Source organism: Sander vitreus, chromosome 16, assembly GCF_031162955.1.
Source record: "Sander vitreus isolate 19-12246 chromosome 16, sanVit1, whole genome shotgun sequence".
Taxonomy (NCBI): domain Eukaryota; kingdom Metazoa; phylum Chordata; class Actinopteri; order Perciformes; family Percidae; genus Sander; species Sander vitreus.
The window spans coordinates 11,080,993-11,100,867 of NC_135870.1; the positions used below are offsets into that span (position 1 = coordinate 11,080,993).

The following is a 19,875-nucleotide window of genomic DNA, read 5'->3' on the forward strand; positions in this document are numbered from 1 at the left end:
AGAAGGCTGGGGATGTCGGGATGAATTGTAATACTGTATGTGGTAAATATTTAAATTTGTCGTTCATGACCAAATACCTGCAAAAATAATGACATTCTTATCAGCCTCAGTTGTACTCTGTTTTAGCAAATGTTAGTGTGCTAACATGCTAAACTAAGATGGTGAACGTGGTAAACATGTTAGCATTGTCCTTGCGAGCATGTTAGGATGTTAATTTATCATTTAGCTCAATGCACTACTGTCCCTACGTACTGCCTCACAGAGCTGCTTGTTTCATTTTTATTTGAATTGAAGTGTGGCATAGTTATAGGGTTTCAAATGTAGATTTGATCAGTAGGGATGTTAGTAGCAGTTCATTTTCATCATCCATTAATCTTAATTAATTTATTTTTATTATTTGATTATATATTGGGTCTGTAAAATGTCCAGAGCCCAACATGACATCTTTACCCAGCTCGTTTTGTCCAAGCAGCCCTCCAAAAACTTTTATTCAGTTTACATAAAACAAAGCAAAGAAGCGATTGTGATGCTGGAACTAGAGACTTTTGGCATTTTTACTTATTTAAAAATTAATAACTATGAATTGATTACACAAATAGTGGCAGATTATCCTTTTTCTGCTTACTAACCATTATGATGCAGTGAATTTTGCATGGGATTATTTATTTTTGTCACATTCTATCTAGGCCTGCACAATTCGGGGAAAAATATGAATCACGATTTTTTTAAGCTTAGAATTGATATCACGATTCTCTGCCACGATTTTTTTCTCACAAAGTGTAATGTTTATTGCACACAGGAACCATTACAAAACAAAACAAATTGGCAGTACCAAACATAGATTTTCTTTGGCACCTATTGCGCATCACCACAATCCTGTAAACTTAGAGGCTTCAATGAAGAGAAGGGAGAGCATCGTAGCGCTTGGGCGCGCTTTAAAACCTATTTTATACAGTATGTTTAAAACTCACGGAAGAAAGTAGTAGCGTTTGTGATGCAGTCGGCTCGTAAACTTAAATGAGAATCGAAGTCATTTTTTTTTTTTTTAATATTTTTATTATTATTAAATAAATAAAAAATTTAATCAACAAAAATAAATCGAGGTTATTTAAAAATTAAATCGTGAACATGGTGAATCGCGATTTTAACGATTAATCATGCAGGCCTAATTCTATCCTGCTGTGTGATTTCTGAGTGTGTGCGACAATGAGGACTGTCTTTGCATATAGACTAAATTTTGAGCAAATATCTGGCTCATTCGTTCATAGAAATGGAGGAATGAGGTCATAGATAAAAAATAAACAGCTGGTTAAATGTTTTACACAATGGCAAATAGGAAAGGAAATGTATTCCACACAAGTGAAGTTAATGGTTTGAAACGTTATCTACAAGCTAAACATTAGCTGACCAGCCATTTATTTCTACCCTCCGTCATCATCAGTCTAAAACTTCAACTGAAATTTACATAAAACCTTTTGCATAGCTTTTCTTATCAGGCCAATTATAATAACCTCACACACTGGCTAAGGTTCTCAGGTTCGGCTTTGGAGAAGTGACATCTAAAAGAAGTTGTGTCGACTCTTTTGTTTTCTCCATCTCTGGCCCTCCTTTTCTCCTCCAGTAGAAGTGAAGGATGTGGCTGTGTAATTGAAAGCAGACTTCTCTGGTATTATTCACAAACTCTCATCTTAACTTGGGATGTTTAGGGAGCTATAGGGAGAGATCAAGAGGAGCAGAACATGAGGAGAAAAGAAGAACGATAGAAATGGGAGAGACAAGCAGGAGGGGAGGAGATGAGGAGGGTTTGAATAGAGGGTGGGCTTGTGGTGGGCATCTGGAAACAATGTAATTTGGCTGAGTCTCGCTCTGGAGAGAGAACTGTTTGTTTAATGTGAGATTGTCCTGGACATGTAATTGCTCTCTTTTACGAGGGAGGAGGATATGAAAAAAAACAACGTCAAATGCTCTAAGCTGTGGGTTAAAGCTGGGCTAATTCTGCTTATGTGTTAATGTCTCCCTCTGTTTTCTCTTTCTCCCCCTCCATTTCCCTCCCTCTTTATGTCTGCCTCTTGGTCTCTCTTTCATATGTACACACACAGAGCACCCCCCAGCCCCCCTCCCACCCCACCCTATCCTTGTATGTGTTTGTGCTGCTGTGTCTGGTTAGTGTCAGGGAAGAAAGAGTGAAGGTTACGGGCCCCTTGAGCCCTCAAGGGACAGCCAGAGGCTCCCAGTCCAAGCAGGGCAGCTCTCTCGGGGCCCGACCGCTGCTCTCTGCACCCTCTGCACCTCTGATTGCCCTTTGGGATAAGTGCAGTGACATGCAGTATGTGCTCGTGCACACACACAAACAAACATAAAACAATAAAGTATGCACTGCGTTACATTGCATTGAGTTGTGTGTCACTGTTTATGCTCCCAGCCAGTGGTAGTAGTAATATTACTTCTGTGCCTCTTCATCTGTTTACTGTTGCACATTACTGGGAAGAGACTACAATCACACACACACACACACACACACACACACACACACACACACACACACACACACACACACACACACACACACAGAGAGAGCCAGAAGCATGTTGGACCACCCTGTCTATGTGTTTACAGTATGTGCTCTGGTTGAGCCACAATCTGTGATCTCTTTTTAATAGCCAGAGAGACACATGCATTAGCTTTGTAGCACCATTCCTTTTGTTTAGGGAAGAAGCAGAGCCCAAGGATATATCAACAGATAATAAACATTATGCCTTCTGTTTATTATCAGGCCTTCCAGGAAATTGCCATTTTTGTATTAAGCTACAAAATTGTTGTGCAAAATCCACAGTTTTTCCATTAATGCTACAATAGCTCATAGATGGCTAGAAATGTTTTTAAAGTTGATTCATGTACAAGTAAATGTAGGTGAACAGATCATTTCAACCAACCAACCATCAGAAAATGATCTTTCTTTTTTGTGTGTTTTACATTGTCAGTCGACGACTCAAACATACTTGTACTCACTTATGTTATATAATTAATATTAATGCAGACTTCAAGGTCCCATATCTGTTGTTTTTTTTTGTTTTTTTTATTGTAATGGTCGGGCTATAGTCACTTGTACGTGGGACAAGATTGCTCTCACACCAGTGTTGAAAAAGTATTGAAATATATACCTGACGCTAAACGGTGTAAAGTGTGTCTGTATTTCACTGTAGAGGATTCCAACACCGGAATGTAACAATCTGCAGCTGCTGTTGTCGGAAAAACACAGACGGTGCGTTCAATGAAACTGGTGATTTACAGCCTCGTGGTGCATTCAAAGTTGTTGTTAAATTCAAATATGTGACTAGATTAAACATATAATAAACAAATACAAATCTTATAATCAAGTTCATAAAGTCACTTTCTTTGCATTCATTTGATTCCCAATCAAGATACACTGGTAATAATGGCTTTCCATTGTTAATATGTACTTAAAAACAGTTCTAAAATGCAAAATAATAGAATTTTAATAATGTGATAAAACATGCGATTAATCGCGAACTATAGAAATTCAACGATTAATCGCGATTAAGAAAATGTAATCGTTTCACAGCCCTAATTATTACTACAACAATTGTGTTTTGCCATGTTGTCATTCATAAGATGAGAAACTTTATTGTCATATGTTAACAGTGACCTTTTCAAACAAACATTTTATATGGCCCCAAGTTGATTTCCTGTTGCAGTGTATGTGAATGACATCAACTGACAGGAAGTTAACAAGGGGCCAGGCTGTTGCCTAGCAAAGGAATTCCATTGAAAAGTTCTATTGATGCCCACAGGAGGAGTTATAGTTGTTGAAAAATATATTAATAAACACATTTTAGTGATTTTTAAACCATTTAAAATTATATATACTGCTTATAAATGCTAAATAGAGGGACTTAAAATAAAGTGTTGCCTTTGCTGGAAATTTGACTCACTTCCATACTTTTTCATTCTCTCCTGATCGCATATTTTGAAGGATGTATGATGTTCAGCGTGGCCTCCACATGGCCCAATCACAAAGGGAGTCTCGTGTATTATCAACTTCTACCTATCATTCTCTGAGATTGTAAAATATGGCAGTTTCATTGCCCGGCCTTGACCGGACATTCTTCCATGTCCATTTTTCTCTAAAATCCCATTTCCACCTGGTATTAAAATCAATCTACGTCCTCATTCAAAGTATTTCTCATGTCACAATTAAAAGTCCCCCGTTATTTAAAAGCTATTATTATGAAGCAGCAAAATCAGGAAATGCTGGGTCTTTATCAGCAGTAACTTAACACAACGCCTATAAGCGAACATATAAACGTAACATTTTTTTATTTAAACCTCTCCTTCCTAACCGACTGTAGGCAGAAATGTATATACACACACACACACACACACACACACACACACACACACACACACACACACACACACACACACACACACACACAACCAGCCTACTGGTATGTGCAAACTAACAAATAAATGTACGTCTTTATTTGCAAATAGAGCGGGCAAGTGAGATTCAATCACAAGTGGTTACTCAAGACCATTTGAAAACACATTCTGCTGCCTGGTGGGAACACGCGTACTTAGAGCTGTCCACTTCTGATTGGATAACTCGGATCGGATTTTAATACCAGGTGGAAATGCAGCCTAATTCCATGGTGCTGATGGAGACTCTGAAACAACATTATGTGCAAGGGCAGATGCAAGGTGTGTCCCTTCATACATGGTTTATCTGAAAGTAGGAATTGATTAATTGAAGTGTCAATTATGCTGTCACATTTCTTATAGTCTTTTGATGTAGAACACACATCCCTAGAGCTGTCCACTTGTGATCAGATCACTTAGATCGGATTTTATTTCCAGGTGGAAATGGAGCTGTAGGCCTTTAAACTCGCGGATCAGACTGGACTTCCTGACTTCCTGATATTGCATTCTCTCACCAATAACCTAAAGCAACACATCCTCATTAATGCAGCCCCTTGAAAAAAATCAACACTGAGGTGTTGTTAGTAACAAGCGTCAGTAAAAGGGGTTTAATAAAGCCATGATTTTCACCTGTAACAAATGAACCAAACTCAAGGTGTACTGAAGCCAAGTCTTTGGTGGTCTTTAGAAAAGTTAACACTGAATAAAATAATCTATAATGACTTGGAACTTTACAAATTCTACGTAACCTCGTAGACTGATTCCCTTTATGTTGCTCATTATCTTATCCTCTCAGTCTCAATAGAAGTCTGTCCCCTTGTGTTCCTCTCATTAAGTCAGTATCCTGCGGGGGAGCTGACTTCCTCACTGACCCCCTTTTTTAGTCTCTTCTGAATTTCTTTCCTCACCTGCCTAGTGAAGATGGTACTAGACCTAGTTGTTAGTTTACTTGTTACTCTGTCTCTCTATATAGCTGTCTGCCTCTTATCTTCTCTCCTCTTTCGCTCCGACTTTTTCTGTGTTTATCCTCGGGCAGCAGGTGTTCTGGGGTCCTAATGATTGTCTGCTTCCAAATGGCAATTAGGGCAGCCCCGCTGTGCTCTGGTCTTTTCCTGATCGAGGCACAGCAAAACAGAGCACAGCTAGCAGCAAATCAATTAGCACTGCCCACCTATCTGCCAGAGTGCTGTTGCAGCTGTTGGCGTCATCTTTTTTTTTTTATCATCACTCGCGTTATCGACATCACCGCTGTGATGCCCCCCCGTTGTTACTGCTAGCCAAGTCTCTGAGAGATAGTGTGCTTATTTGAACTGATAATAAGGTGTCTGTCTGCAAATATGCTGGACTTCCCCTCCAAACAGACAGTGATGCAGCGATTGTCCAACAAAGTCTTTCCTAAACACATCCTAGACAGGCAGACTGCGCGTGCGTGCGCGCGTGCGTGCGTGTGTGTGTGTCTGTGCGTGTGTGCAACAAAGGATGTTTTGTGAGGCTATGGAGTAATAAGAGGCTGGCCCGGGCGCAATGCTCTACAAAATGGTGTGATTATGACGTGGCCGTGGTACCATAACGCAGGTCAGACAATGACCCATTTAAAGAAGACTGGACAGGCTGCCGCTACTCAGCCAGTCTGACCCTCTCTTGTCTGTCTGTCTGTGGTGTTTTTTGTCTTCATTTTTCTTTCTTATTCAAACCCTCCCTCTTGTTTTGCCCATTATAATATTGAATATATTATATTTGTGATTAATGGTTTGCATTCTAAAACCGTGAAAACCTCTGTCTTACAGGTGTGGCTTTAAACTCTCTCTTTTTGCTAGTCTGTGTATCTGTGTTTATCTCCATGCCCTTGTCTTTGTCAGTACTCTTTCTTAATATGTCTGGTTTGTCTGCCCTGCAACAGTCTGCAGTGAGCAGCGGGGCCAGCCAGGGAATCACTAAGCTATTGGTTTAATGATGCCAGCTCCTACTTTACAGGGATTTACATGTCTGTGTTTCAAAACACCCTTTCCACACACACACAAACATGCATAAAAACATGCAATGGTATGATAGGATGGCTAGACACACACACACAGATACTGTAGTGCCGGCAGTGTCCTTTTCAGTCACTGATTGCATCTGCAAACTCCATCATTTTCCTTGTCAGACAGATGGCAAAGGTCAAATATACCTGCAGACATAACACATGTGTGCTCAGCATGTTGAAGAATTAACAGCAGAATCAGACGGTTGAAAGCCTACACACACACACACACACACACACACACAGGCGTATTCACACACTCACAGCCTTCCTGTAAGGTTTGTGTAAATGGTGAAACAAGTAAAATGGGGCAGGATTATTGAGACTAATGATATAGCTCATGTCTGAAGCCTGTGTTTTCCTGGGTGGAGAGAAGACATTAAATAGCGGCATGAGTGGCTGGGACTAAATGACAATGCAGCAGGCTGGAAAATAGCACATGACTGGAGGAGAAGGAGCAGAAAAGAAGAGGGGAGGGAAGGAAAAATGAGGTAGGGGAGCGAGAGAAAGAAAGGAAAGGCTGTAATGGTTTCATGCAGTCATATAAACACGTCAGGTGTTTTCGGGCTGTCGAGCGGATACATTTTTGGGAAAAACAAGTGCGAGAGAACAGAGTAAGAGGAGGAGGAGCCAATATATTTAAATCCTGTCTGGGTTTCAAATAGACCATGGACCTCTTAATCTCATCCACTTGACAAACATACACACAGGGCCAGGCAGACGTCTAGCTAGCCTATTTTCATGTGACCTGAATTCCCCAGTGTGGCTTTTTTTTTTTTTTCTGCCAGGCTAATCTCATTAAGCTGGGTACAGAGCTAGAGAACAAACACACTAGGCATCCCATCCTTCCTCTGCTCCTTTTGTCTCTTCTTCATTGCGTTCACTTTCTCCATCAACCACCCCCCACAACTCCATTCTTCTATGGTTTCATTTTGTTGCTGTCTTCCTTCCTCTGCCTCCTCCTCCTCCCACTCAGTTGTCTTCCATATCTGTGCCTGCTTTCTGTCTAATTATGGCCTGCCACTGTGGAGCAGGTCTATCTAGGCAGTGGAGTCGAGCCCAGAGAGCCACCTCTGCTTCCAGACGCACAATCAATCCTCATTATAGCCAGCTCTCCTGCCGTCCACTTGTCTCTTCAAGTCTGCCTGTTAAAGCTCCACACCACCACACACCTTTGTCTACCAGCCTGGAAATCAATGCCTTTGTGTGGCAAGCCTGATTCATGGTCATCTTACAACAGAATACAGTTCTAAAGAATCATCCTTATCCCCCTGGCTACTTTCAGGGGGTGATTGTTTGTTCATGCGCACGAGCTTGTGCACACACTTATGTTAGGCTAAAAAAAAAAGGCCCACAGCAAGCAAAGTTATTTTAAAGATAAGGACTTGTTTCTGAAGCAAGGCGCCGAAGATGGAGTATAAAATGATACTACATGCAGTTCTGTTACAGATGGTTAGCCCAGATTAGAGGTAGAATCTCAGCTTTCAATCAGCTTGTCGTAGCAGTCTCGCTGAGCTGCTGTTTTGAAACTGGTCTTAGCTGGTATTAACAAATTCTTGGTCAAAACACGTCGTCATCAGAACAATGATGTTTGGGATGAAAATGAATCCTTAAGGATAAGTCTTGCGATGGAGAAAATAAAAGCCCATATTCTTTTAAATGAAAGTTGTTTGTTTTTTCCATAGTAACGTGGCTAAACAGATTTCCTGTTTGTGCTTTATTACACTTTTTTTAAGGTTTTAAATGTCTCTTTTTTTTTCTTTTTTTTTTACACCATTAAAGCTTTACTGATTTATACATCTACACATTAAAAATTAAACTGGCTAACTCAGCATCTCATTCTAATGTATTTTACAGAATTTACAATACATGCAGGGGAATACACTTTCCTCTCATTTCAAGCCTGAAATGAAGCAGGATGTAACCCCAGAGGAAGTTGCTGATGAGTACTCTCTAAGGCGAGGCTTCCTGTAAAGCAAAGATGGCGATTCAAGCAACTGGCTGAACCCGTCAATTAAGCTTTTAATTAAGATATTTATTTATTTATTTCAGAATCCTACAATTGGTACAATGATGCAGCCGTGTAGTCACAATGTTTTGCTTTTGTCTAGTGTCTACCTTTTTAAATGTCCCAGTCCCGTTCTAAGCTACTGTCACATCATGGTCGATAGTACACAGTCTGCTTTTTTTCCCCTAGTAGCTGAAGAGCGGTGGTCTGTATGTAAATTGATGCCCACACACAGCAGGATTAAAATTGACCGAGTTCATTTGTGATATATTTGTTTTACATAGTTGTGTAAAAAAAACAACATCATGTCCACTTGTGAGTGGACTTTTAGTGTAACATTGGCAGGCAGGCAAACGAAAGACACTTGAAAGAAACAGAGCCATCATTAATGTTATTAGTAACGCATGTTTTTCCTACAATGACAAGTCAAAATGTCTTCTGTGAAAAAAAACCTGTTGATGATCAATACAAACATGGCGGTCTGTTGATTCTAATGAGAGCACTCAGTGTGTATGTCAAAAAAAGTTCTTCTTTGTATTTTAGGTTTAAAATGGACAAAGTGCACCCGTAAGACATTTTTTAAGGCCAGTATCGGACAGTACTTCTATTGAGCTTATTTTACCAATATAGATTAGATATGTAGGTCAATATTGGCTGATAACAGATATATCGATATTAGGGTTTATGTAAAAAAAAATTACATATTTTTAACTGTAATGTCCCGCTCAGTACATATTTTGGTCTCAATTCTTTAAAGAAATAGTCTAAGGCATTCTCATAAAAAAAATTTATTTATGTAAAAAGGGGGGATTTGGTCTTTATATCGTTATCAGATTTACACAAAATCATACAGCTCATGCTATTCCTGCTAATCATATAGATCCAGGATCAGGGTTAGATAATCTTTGCCGTGTATGTTACAGTGTTCTTCTACCGTTGGACTTATTTCATTAGTGCACCATCGCATTAAGCTAAGCTACTTTGAATGTTCTTAACTCCTGCATTCTTTGTCTCGGCTTCTTCTTATCTGTTGTCTTTCCACTCTGCCCACTGTTTATAGAGTAGCTACATCTCAGGGCTAATGGTTCAACTAATGGTACACTTTTTCAACCACAGTTGCTTTAAATTCTTGTAATACAGTCTCTTTTGCTTTTTGGCAAATAAAAAACAGCACACCATGCCCCAAGTCCATTTTGCAAACTGTTTGTTTTCGTCGGGATTAAGCACGTTATTGTTTTGTATTTTTAGATTGGTTTGGAAACTGGCTGCATCATCTAGGGATCTTATCTATAATACCATCAGTACATGATAGAGTTTGCAGAGCTCTGCCCGCGGTTGTAACACCACTGAACATCATACATCATCTCTTGAACTGTATTCGCCAATTCATTGCTGCGTGGTTTTATCTCTTTAAAGAATATTCATTTTCCCACAGTCTCTTTGCTGTTTCTGTGCCACAATGGACAAAGCCATGTGGGACGTTATCTCGTCTGGGACTCGTCTGTCTGTGTAGACACATTATTGTGAGCACAGTAACTAAAGAACAATGCATGATAGAATCTCTGTTCTTAAACTGCAGGTTCCCCAAGTAGAGCAGATGGTCCGATTAGATTTTACCTTGCTGCATAGATTTCCACATTGATGAGAAGACAGATTTACTTGGAACTACCAAAACGTCTTAGAGTAGTGATATCATGCTGTAGGTTAACTAATTTTAATAGCTACAATAAGTGTTGCGTAGGTTAAAGGTTTCATAGCACCAACAGGACAGACACGTACACAATCCCAAAGACCTGAAGCCCTTGTTATTTAGAACATTAAGTTCCATTTAAGACTCCGCATTTCTTTTATTTTTAGTCTCTCAGTGACTTACTTACTTATTCACACACACTGTGACAGTCCGGCGAAAACGCAGGTCTTTCTTGACTTGTCATTTCTTGTCTGACTTGTCAGTCTGTTTTGAGGCGGGGTGAGAGTCCTGTACAGTAAACAGGAAACATCACTGCCTCCATCGCTGCAAGAACAAAGTTTTAAAACACTGAGTGTAAAAAAAACGAAACACAAGCACTTAACTGCCCAGGAGTTTGTGTAACAAGCTCCAGCACAAAGCACAGTCCCTCCATCTCTTTTCTTTCTCTCTTTCTCTGTGAAATGAAGCTGCCTTTAAGTGCAGTCGGAAATGTCGAGATCTATAAACGATCTGACAGAAAACAATAATTGTGAAATATAGAGCCTACTTGTGCTACATTGGGAGGTTAAATATAACAACAGGACGTCACACATATGGGCCATTTAAGTGACACTCCCACCGCTGCACAACCCTGCAGCGAATCGCCGGATCACTTTCGTTGGTCTGAACCTGAACGTGTCCTAAGCTAAGCTAACCGGCCGCTGATGGTAGCTTCATATTTACCATACATACACGAGAGTGGTATCCCAAAACATCAAACTATTCCTTTTAATGTACCTTTGAGATTTGAGCTTGAGCTCTTGTATATATGAGTGTGTTGTAGTTAAAGGTTCCTGCCTTTTGCAGCTTTGTGATGTGTTGTTTTCTCTGCTTGATTTCTGAATGCAATTGCTTTGTATTTTCATTTGTGACAAGCCTGCATTGTGTGAAGAACTTTGTAAATAACTCATCATGTCAGCCACTCAACCCCCTTCGCCTTTCTCTCTTTCGTTCCCACACCCTTCTCTTCCCATACTGTCACCTGTCACTTACCGACAGTTGTCTTGGCCCCAAGAGGAAACCTACTGTGACATGAACTGATCTGTGGATCGCAAGGTCACCTATCTGTCTCTCACTAAGACCATGGCTGTCAACTTTCATCCGTCTCTCCCTCCTTCTGCCATTTCTTCCATCTCTCTGTTCCCTCCTGCTGATCAATCTATCAGGAAGCAATTATTTAAACCCACCATTTTATGTGAAACCAGTGTAGTGGGAAACCAGTTTAACTTCACATCCTCCCTCTCCCCCTAGGCCCAGGACCTGAATGTGATTGAGGAGGTGATCCGCATGATGCTGGAAATCATCAACTCCTGCTTGAGCAACTCTCTACACCACAACCCCAACCTGGTGTACGCGCTGCTCTACAAGAGGGAGCTCTTTGAGCAGTTCAGGACGCACCCATCCTTCCAAGACATCATGCAGAACTTAGACACGGTCAGTTGAAGTTTTTTTTCTCCTCATAGTCACTCAAATATAAGAAACGAATTAACAGAAGCTTGAGCCTGCGATCGCTTTACCTCGTGGCTGATTTGTGGTAATTATTCCATAGATCAAGGTTATACAGACTTCCGCTGCATGTCCTCTCAGTCTGCAAAATAGCCAGGCAGTGCTGGAACATATGCGAACTGCATCGTTAACATGGTGTGCAGTTGGACTGTACGGCACGCTGAGCCCTGTGAGCTTAAATAGTGTTGATGAATTAATCATAGCCCTTGTGTCAAGAGTCTGTGTGTCAAATATTCATTGAATGTCGTGGAAGGAAGAAACAATGTGAGAGAGAGCTGTTATTCAAAGCTGTATTTGGCATATAGAAAAGAAAAGGAAGCTTTGGTGTGTTTGTGAGGGATGGGGGGTTGCTGCATACATAGCCTTGGGTTTTGCTGATATCCATAAGTATGAGGTAAGCATGATATTTACAGTCCCTCCGTTAAAGTGGCTATATGTAACTTTCAAGTTAACCCTCTCCTTGATTTCATGTTGTTTATGGAGAAGGAGAACCAGGAAATGAGTCGGGGGAAATGCAGCGCTACCAAGTCACGGCGAGTGACGTGCGTCGCCATGACGCGTAGTTAAATTTTTCGAGAGGAGCACGTCCGGCTACAGCATAGGGTCCAGCGTAGTTCCGTGTCTCCACGTACCTACGTACGTAGCCACAGCGTACGTAGCCACGGCGTAGATTTTACGCAGAAGCAAAAATCCCGCTCAAGTGTCGCATAGCGTAGATATGTGCCTGATCGTGCGCCTGGCCATTCATACCGGACGCATATTTCTAGGCCGAAATAAAAATAGCTGCGCTACGCTACTATATGCGACACGTACGTGTGTGGTGTGTTCCAGCTGTTAGCCTACTTTGGATGTCTCATGAGATAAACCGGGTATCACTGTCACTGTGTCACAAGCCAAAGCAATAAGAAGTTGTTGTAGCAACCAACGTAATAATAACTTGGATTCATATAGCGCATTTCATGAAACTCACACACTCTTTACACAAGTAACGGGGGGACAAGAGAACAGAAAATTCCCTTGTCACGGAGTAAAGGGGAAACCTCCACGCTAAATGGAATGGGGACGTAATTATATGTCAGCTACTAATGTACAACCACATCGCGCATTGTAAAGTTATTTTATGAATGAAATGGACATATTACATACCTAAGGGCCAATTCGGGGACGTTTTTGAATCATTTACAATCCCGTAATTGTCTCCATCTGTTGATAGCCCGACCGAAGTTGACTCACGTTATCGCCGTTGTCTTTCACTTTCCCTTTAAGTTGTTCCTCGTTTAATTTCCGTCTTTTCTGTGATGATCCTGCCCCAGTATCAGCCATAACTACAACAGATAACTTCTAAAATAACATTAAAATACAATTAGGCCTATATAAGTAAATATCCTGCTTCCTTTTACCTGGCTCAAAAGGCTGGATACTAACACAGGCTTTTTTCGGTGTAACAAAGAAGTCTGTGGCCCATCAGAAGGTGTTACTGTAGCGCCGTCTACCTGCCGCAAATCATTCTGTGAAAAATCGAACCTGGGCAGAGGCCTTACTAAAAACTATATAAATGGCGTTCTTTTCACTGTTAGTCTCGTTTGCTGTTACAGGTCATTTAAGACCATTGTATGAAAAATAGAGCTTCAGAAACATTAAAAAGTTACATATAGTCACTTTAAGTCGGTCTCCCTAAGGCTATTCTCCGAAGCCTTTCTTGTGCTTGCAAATCCATGTGTGTGAGCATGAAATTCAGGATGAGGGACTGGTTTTTTGCTCCTCTAAATTAACCCCATATGGGAGGCCTTCAGAGTTAATGAAGAGATTAGTATTAGATAAGACACACACACACACACACACACACACACACACACACACACACAGTGCTCATGTAGGCTCTGGTGTGTTTGAATTCTCTAAAGCAACCATAGAGCGTGAGCAGAGAAAAGATTGCCTGTAGATGAGTTTTTCACTGTTGGTTTGACAAAAAAGAACATTAAAAAGAATCGGTAATACCTAGAGTTTTTTTTAATGATCAAATATCAAACATTTCTCCAGGGAAGAAGCTAGCATAGCAGTGGAAACGCAGAATACAGTGTCCTTGATCTCTTGTTTGGGCTTAAACCCAGAAGGCATCAGATAATTTGAGCTCCAGTGAAGTGTTCATTTTAAGTGGGATGAAACGAGCTCAAACCTATGGTAAATTTGTAATCTGAAATACTGTGTGTATTGAGTATGTAGCCTACAGGCACATTAGCCGAGCCTATGTTTGTAGCATTTTGAATTTGGCTTAGAGGTTTTTCACTCTCTAGAAAGCAGAATTCATGCGGTTTTATAGCCATTTCATCAACTTGTATCCACTTTTTTGTCTTATAATTGCCATGTAAATTTTACTACACGTAGCTCTGTGTCTCTGCATAGTAAAGACGCATTTCCGGAGCAACCTACTGTTGCTAGGAAACATGACAACCCATGGATAAGTCTTGTTGGCTGTTGATGGCAAAATGTAGTCTCAAAGAGCTTGTTTTTCATAACAACATTACGTGTTGGAACATTCACCAGTGTTACTGTTTACAGAATGAAGCCCTCTACATGTAGCATGATGCCGCTTTGCTCTAATTTAGATCTCCACATTGCACCCAGTGTCATCATATAGGGTGTGGCTGCTGCAACATCAATGTGACAGCTCCAAACAGCGGGATTACAAGAGTCAAACAGCTTCATGACCGAACTGAGAGTTGATATTAAACTTCAATGAGATAAAGATGACATGAGATCCTGTGTGTTAAGTAGGGTTGGGCATCGTTTGGATTTTTACGATTCTGATTCCAATTCCGAATCTTCCTTTCGGTTCCGGTTCTTATCGATTCTCGATTTTGATTCTTTGAGTGGTGGAGTTGAAACGGGTCACATGCTTATTTCACAAATAAGAGAAAAGTTTTATTTTGATTCAGCGTAAAACAAAGCCACCCTAGAGCGCTGCTTACTGTGCTCCACGGCTGCAACACAACAAGCGCCTGGCCGCTACAGAAACCAAAACTTGCTCATGTTAAATTTGGAACCCACGATCAAATTTGAAACCAAATCCTCCAAACGATTCCAATAAAGAAACGATTCCGATGGAATCGTAATTTTTGAACCGATTCCAAGTAGGAATCGGTTCTCGATGCCCAACCCTAGTGTTAAGACAGGATTGAATGGTGAAAGATATAGACTAGAGTCTGACCGATACTGGATCTTAGTTTTCTTGCATAAACGCAGAACATAACCAAACATTCTGTGATGAAGATAAGTTTGAGTAAAGTATTTTACAGTCGAACAATAACCTGTAACGGTAAATATAAGATATCTGTTCATTTTTTCAAAAGCATAATTAAAATGTAATTATTTATATTATCCATAGATAAAGACATGCAACATTAATTATACTTAAATTGAGCAAAATTGAAGTCAACTTTTGTTATTTAACTGACAGTGATATGGATCTTCTCATCAAACTCTCAGCAAGAAAGCGAATAAGCGTATTTCCATAAATGTTGAATTGTATGCATTACAAATCATCTCTATTAGACCAACTGTATTTTTGGCAGATTTGAGTTCTGTATTGTGATGGGCTGTTTCCTCTTGTGGGACCTTTTTTAGGTGATTGGCTTCTTTAGTCAGCGTCTGGAGCAGGCAGGAAGTGACCTGTCTGTTGAGAGGGTTCAGGAAGTCATCATGAAAGGAGCCCAGGCCCTGCCCACAGACCGACTGAAGGTAAATCTCTCTCACACACACACACACACACACACACACACAGTAGGGGGACAGAGGAAATGGGTGAGCCTGGAGACAAGAAACAACGAAATATGAGACTGGCTGCAGAAATAAAGTGGGACATATTGGACATCAAGGTGCATGTGACGAGGATGTAATGTGTTGTCAAGGGCTGCGAGAGGTATGGTTGATCTGGTGCTGTGGATGTGAGGAAAAGGGAATGAGTTTGTCTGGACAGGTTAGAGAGAGTGAGAGGTGTGGGATATGGACTGGGGCGAGGTAAAGATGGAAATAGTTAGGACATGAGACAAAAGGCTAAAGCCCAATTCTCATTAACATTAATGCCCATATTCATTCCATCTCCGCTGGCATGCTACACGCGAACATGTAATGGCATTTCAAGGAGATAGGATGGGGGTCTAGGGGGCACTTTGTCATGGGCACATAAGATTGGGGGAGGGAGTGGGGGGAATAAATCTGCCACCGTGACTCGTTACCCAACACACCCAACACTACTGGCTGGTTCGCTAACCCCCGTCCTTCCCAGTGCTCCTCCATTAATCAGTGAGGAAATATGTAACCAGCGGTCTCCCCACTCCGCTCCTCACCAGCACCGAAGCTCCTAATTGCATGTTTCATCATGTGTTTCATGTTCTATACTTGGCGGCTGGCTGCAAGGCATTTGTCTCGCTAGCCGATGTGGAAAAGGGATGGTGTGTGGCCACAAGTCCATGTGCTCTCTCTCTCTCTCTCTCTCTCTCACTCTCTCTCTCTCACTGTCTCGCTCTCTCTCTCTCTCTGTCTCCGTCTCGCTCTCATTCGGAACCTTGGAGAGCTAATGTAGCGATCGACCATAGAGCCATACAATTACACATGGAGCCATGTGGATAACCCTGCCATGTCCTTCAGCAAGGGGGGGCTGTACTTGTAGCACACACTCACGCAGTCAGCTATAGTTGGAATATGTGTGTATGTGGTGTATAAGTGTGTGTGTCATCCTCACCGTTTTGGATTTGTGTCTTAACTATGTGTGCCAGTCTTTGTTTTTGGGCAAAAAAAAAAGGTTGTTGAGTCTCACATTGACTCTCCACTACCTGAGTGCTTTCCGGCTCTACAGGGGTGACATGAAGCGAAGAGTATATCTGGGCAATGTCTCCTCGGGGAGAAGTCCCCAGCACTCAATGGTACCATTGCTCAAACAAACGGCTACCTCTCGCTTCCCTTCATCTTATTAGGCTCATTCCGCTATACAGCTCCCAATGCGCAAATCCATAGGTTGGATTAGTGTTGTGTGGAATCATCGATAAGTTGGTATTTACTCAGTAAAAGCTAGAAGGAGTATTTGAGTCTCAATCAGCCGTGTGTGTGCATGGAGGGGGCTGACAAGAAAGAGATGTAGGGATGTTTGTTCCTCTCAAACAAACACAAGTTGAGTCTTATTCAGCTGTTTTTCATTCATTAGTGAAGTTGTTCTATTCTGTGGTCACATTTAATAGTAGCATAGTGCATGTCAATGAACGCTGTATAAGTGAACAAATGGTTAATCTACTGTGTTGAAGTTTGAATTCCTGAAGCTGTAGCCATGTCGACACTAAGCTGGCTAAAGAACCTTTCCCTCTGTTTTGGCCTTCTGTCCTCCACAACCAAAACCAGAGCTTTCTGAGAACATTCTTCAGGGCAGAGAAGCCAGAACAAATGCCAGAGTTGAGTTTTAGCTTGGATGCCACAGACGGTTAGTAAATTGATGCGTACATAAATATACCTAACTAAATATACTCAAATATATTCACTAACTTAGCACGATGATATAAAAACATGAGGTCCATATGCAATACGATTCTATCAACACATTTATAAAATTACCCAGCAACATCGAGTTCAAACATTTTCAGGCAAGAATGCGGATGAGAAACCGCAAAACCAGCCAACAGACAGCTCAGCTGACCAAATTATTATTTTAATGTTGCGACGTCGTCTGATAAAAATTACTCGAATACAGGTTGATGAAAGCTGCTGTGCTGTATCCTATATCGACATTAAAAATGGGCGATCACAAAGAAAGTTAGAGACATCTGTGACTGGGCAGCCACACACATCCCGTTACACCTCCTTACTCGTCCTGATCTCGGGGATCACCTATACTGTGTTTTAATACAGCCAAATTCACAATATAGTTGTTCTCATTTACATATTTGTCTGTTTCTGTTGTTAGACAATGGAACGAGTATGGAATAGTGATAATAACCGCTGCTCATAAATACTACCTGTTAACCAGTGGTCATTCTCAAGCTGCTGTGCTGCAGTGATAAAGTCACACAGGTTAATGACGACAGCTGCACTGTGTGCTCGGCTATGTTGACATTTAAAGTGATCAATCACAAATTTGCTGCCTGGAAAATCCGTTTGTTGGGAGGTAAATAATAAAAGTAAATAACTTTGTTTAGATTTTACTGACCGTGTTGTTTTAGGTGAGGGGAACATTGTAGACACAAGGCTGTTTAAGGATCTTAAAACGTTTACACAAAGACGTAGACATGTAAATTAGGTCCCATCTGAAAGAAAAGGTTAAAAGAAGGTTGTTAATACCCCAGGGACAACCCTCAGCGCCTCGTCACTCAACCGTCTCTCCCATTCTCTCTGGGGGGGGGGGGGGTGTGTGTGTGTGTGTGTGTGTGTGTGTGTGTGTGTGTGTGTGTGTGTGTGTGTGTGTGTGTGTGTGTGTGTGTGTGTGTGTGTGTGTGTGTGTGTGTGTGTGTGTGTGTTGTTTCAGGGTGTGTGTGGCTGAGTGGCTCTCATGGGCAGTGCCTGTGGAATGTGTTGTTTAGCCTAACCAGCTGAAATCTGCCTTATTGAGCAGTGATAGCCCACAGACTCTCTGGCTCCTCAGGACGTGACAGAGGGGGTGGGGGGGTTTACCAGCTGTTAATCTGTACCTGGGCCTTTATGGGTCTGATGGCTGGTCAGCACTACTTTCCCACACATTGACAACACAGGTTATTTTCTCACTCTAAAGCCTCAGAACAATGGAGTTATTTCAGATAATTGGATGCGTAATCCAACCTCTTGGTCTTCACAACAGATTTTCAGTCCTGGGTTCAACAAACATCTGGCACAACTCAAATTTGAACAGGGCTTTCTGCCATAATCACAGGGTTACTGTAGAATCAAGAGTATTCTTACCATATAGTAGAATTTACTGGCACCTTGAAGCTCCTTTAACCATAAACTTTGCTCCTATCAATCTTCAATACTTGCATTAACATTTCATGAATTAACCAAATATAGAGACCCATCTATGGACCTTAGGGCTACAACTATTTGAATTCAAAACCAATTAATCGTTTTGTCAATAAAATGTAAAACCGTTGCACCATGCTAACAGCTCCTTCAGGCTGCACTGTAGGCACAGCAATACTTTGAGCTAAATGCTAATGTCAGTGTGCTAACATGCTCACAATGACAAAGCTATCATGCTGAGTTACGATTAGAGTGAAAATTTGCTAATTAGCACTAAACACAAATTACAACTGAAGGTGATGTGAATGTCATTAGTTTTGCAGGTATTTGGTCATAAAGCAAAGTTTTAGAAAAAATCCTAACTGAAATTTTGAGATGGCATAAAAAGGAAAAAAAAAGTCAGAGGATCACCAAAGTCATTACAATTCACCCTGTAGGGGACATAAATGTGGAAACAGAATATCATGACAATCCATCCAATAGTTGTCGAGACATTTTACACAATACGAAAAATGTCAACCTCATGGTGGCGCTAGAGGAAAAGTCAGCGGATAAGAAAAGTCATTAGGATTCATCCTCTGGGGACCGTGAATGTCAACAATTTTAACGGCAATCCATCCACTTGTTAAGATATTTCCGTCTGAACCAAAGTGGTTGACCGACCATTTTAATTTCCATTCATCAAAAAACAAAGAAAAGCAACATATTTTACTGAGGAGCTGGAACATGCTGATTTATACACACCATTGCGTTAAATTGGTGGTGTAAATGTTTCAGTGACCTATATATTAACTGCGTGGTGTGGACAGGAAATTAGGACAGTGGACTTTATGAGGAACCTTTATGAAATTATTAGTGTGGATTTTCTGCATCACTACTGTGTGAAACGCTAGTGTTATGAATTTTCATTTTGAAATATAACCTTTCAGTGCTTGTGTATGTACCTGCTCCAAGTGTGCATGTGTTTGTGTGAGTTCATATTTGCTCCCTAGCCACATTCTTCTGTGTCTGACCGAGCTCTGACAGCACAGCAGAGGCGGGAAGGGAACACCGAGTCCTGAGTGAAGATATGAGGCCAGCCAGTCAGTCTGTGTTCAGGGGCGAGGGCCTGACCCGCCAGGACCCATAACTAACTGATATGAGCCCAGGCCAAGTGGGCCCAGACAGCTGCCAGACTGAGAACAAAACAGAGGA

The 19,875-nt window shown here is 41.1% G+C and overlaps 1 protein-coding gene across 2 annotated transcripts in view; it reads left to right on the plus strand.

The window, feature by feature from the left end:
- The window catches only part of dym (dymeclin), a 56,833-nt gene that overhangs the window by 30,656 nt on the left and 6,302 nt on the right, over positions 1-19,875 (plus strand). For both annotated transcript variants that reach the window (XM_078271545.1, XM_078271544.1), the window contains exons 15-16: positions 11,452-11,634; positions 15,331-15,444. In XM_078271545.1, the coding sequence (XP_078127671.1) occupies positions 11,452-11,634; positions 15,331-15,444 (297 nt within the window). The remainder of the gene's footprint in view (positions 1-11,451; positions 11,635-15,330; positions 15,445-19,875) is intronic.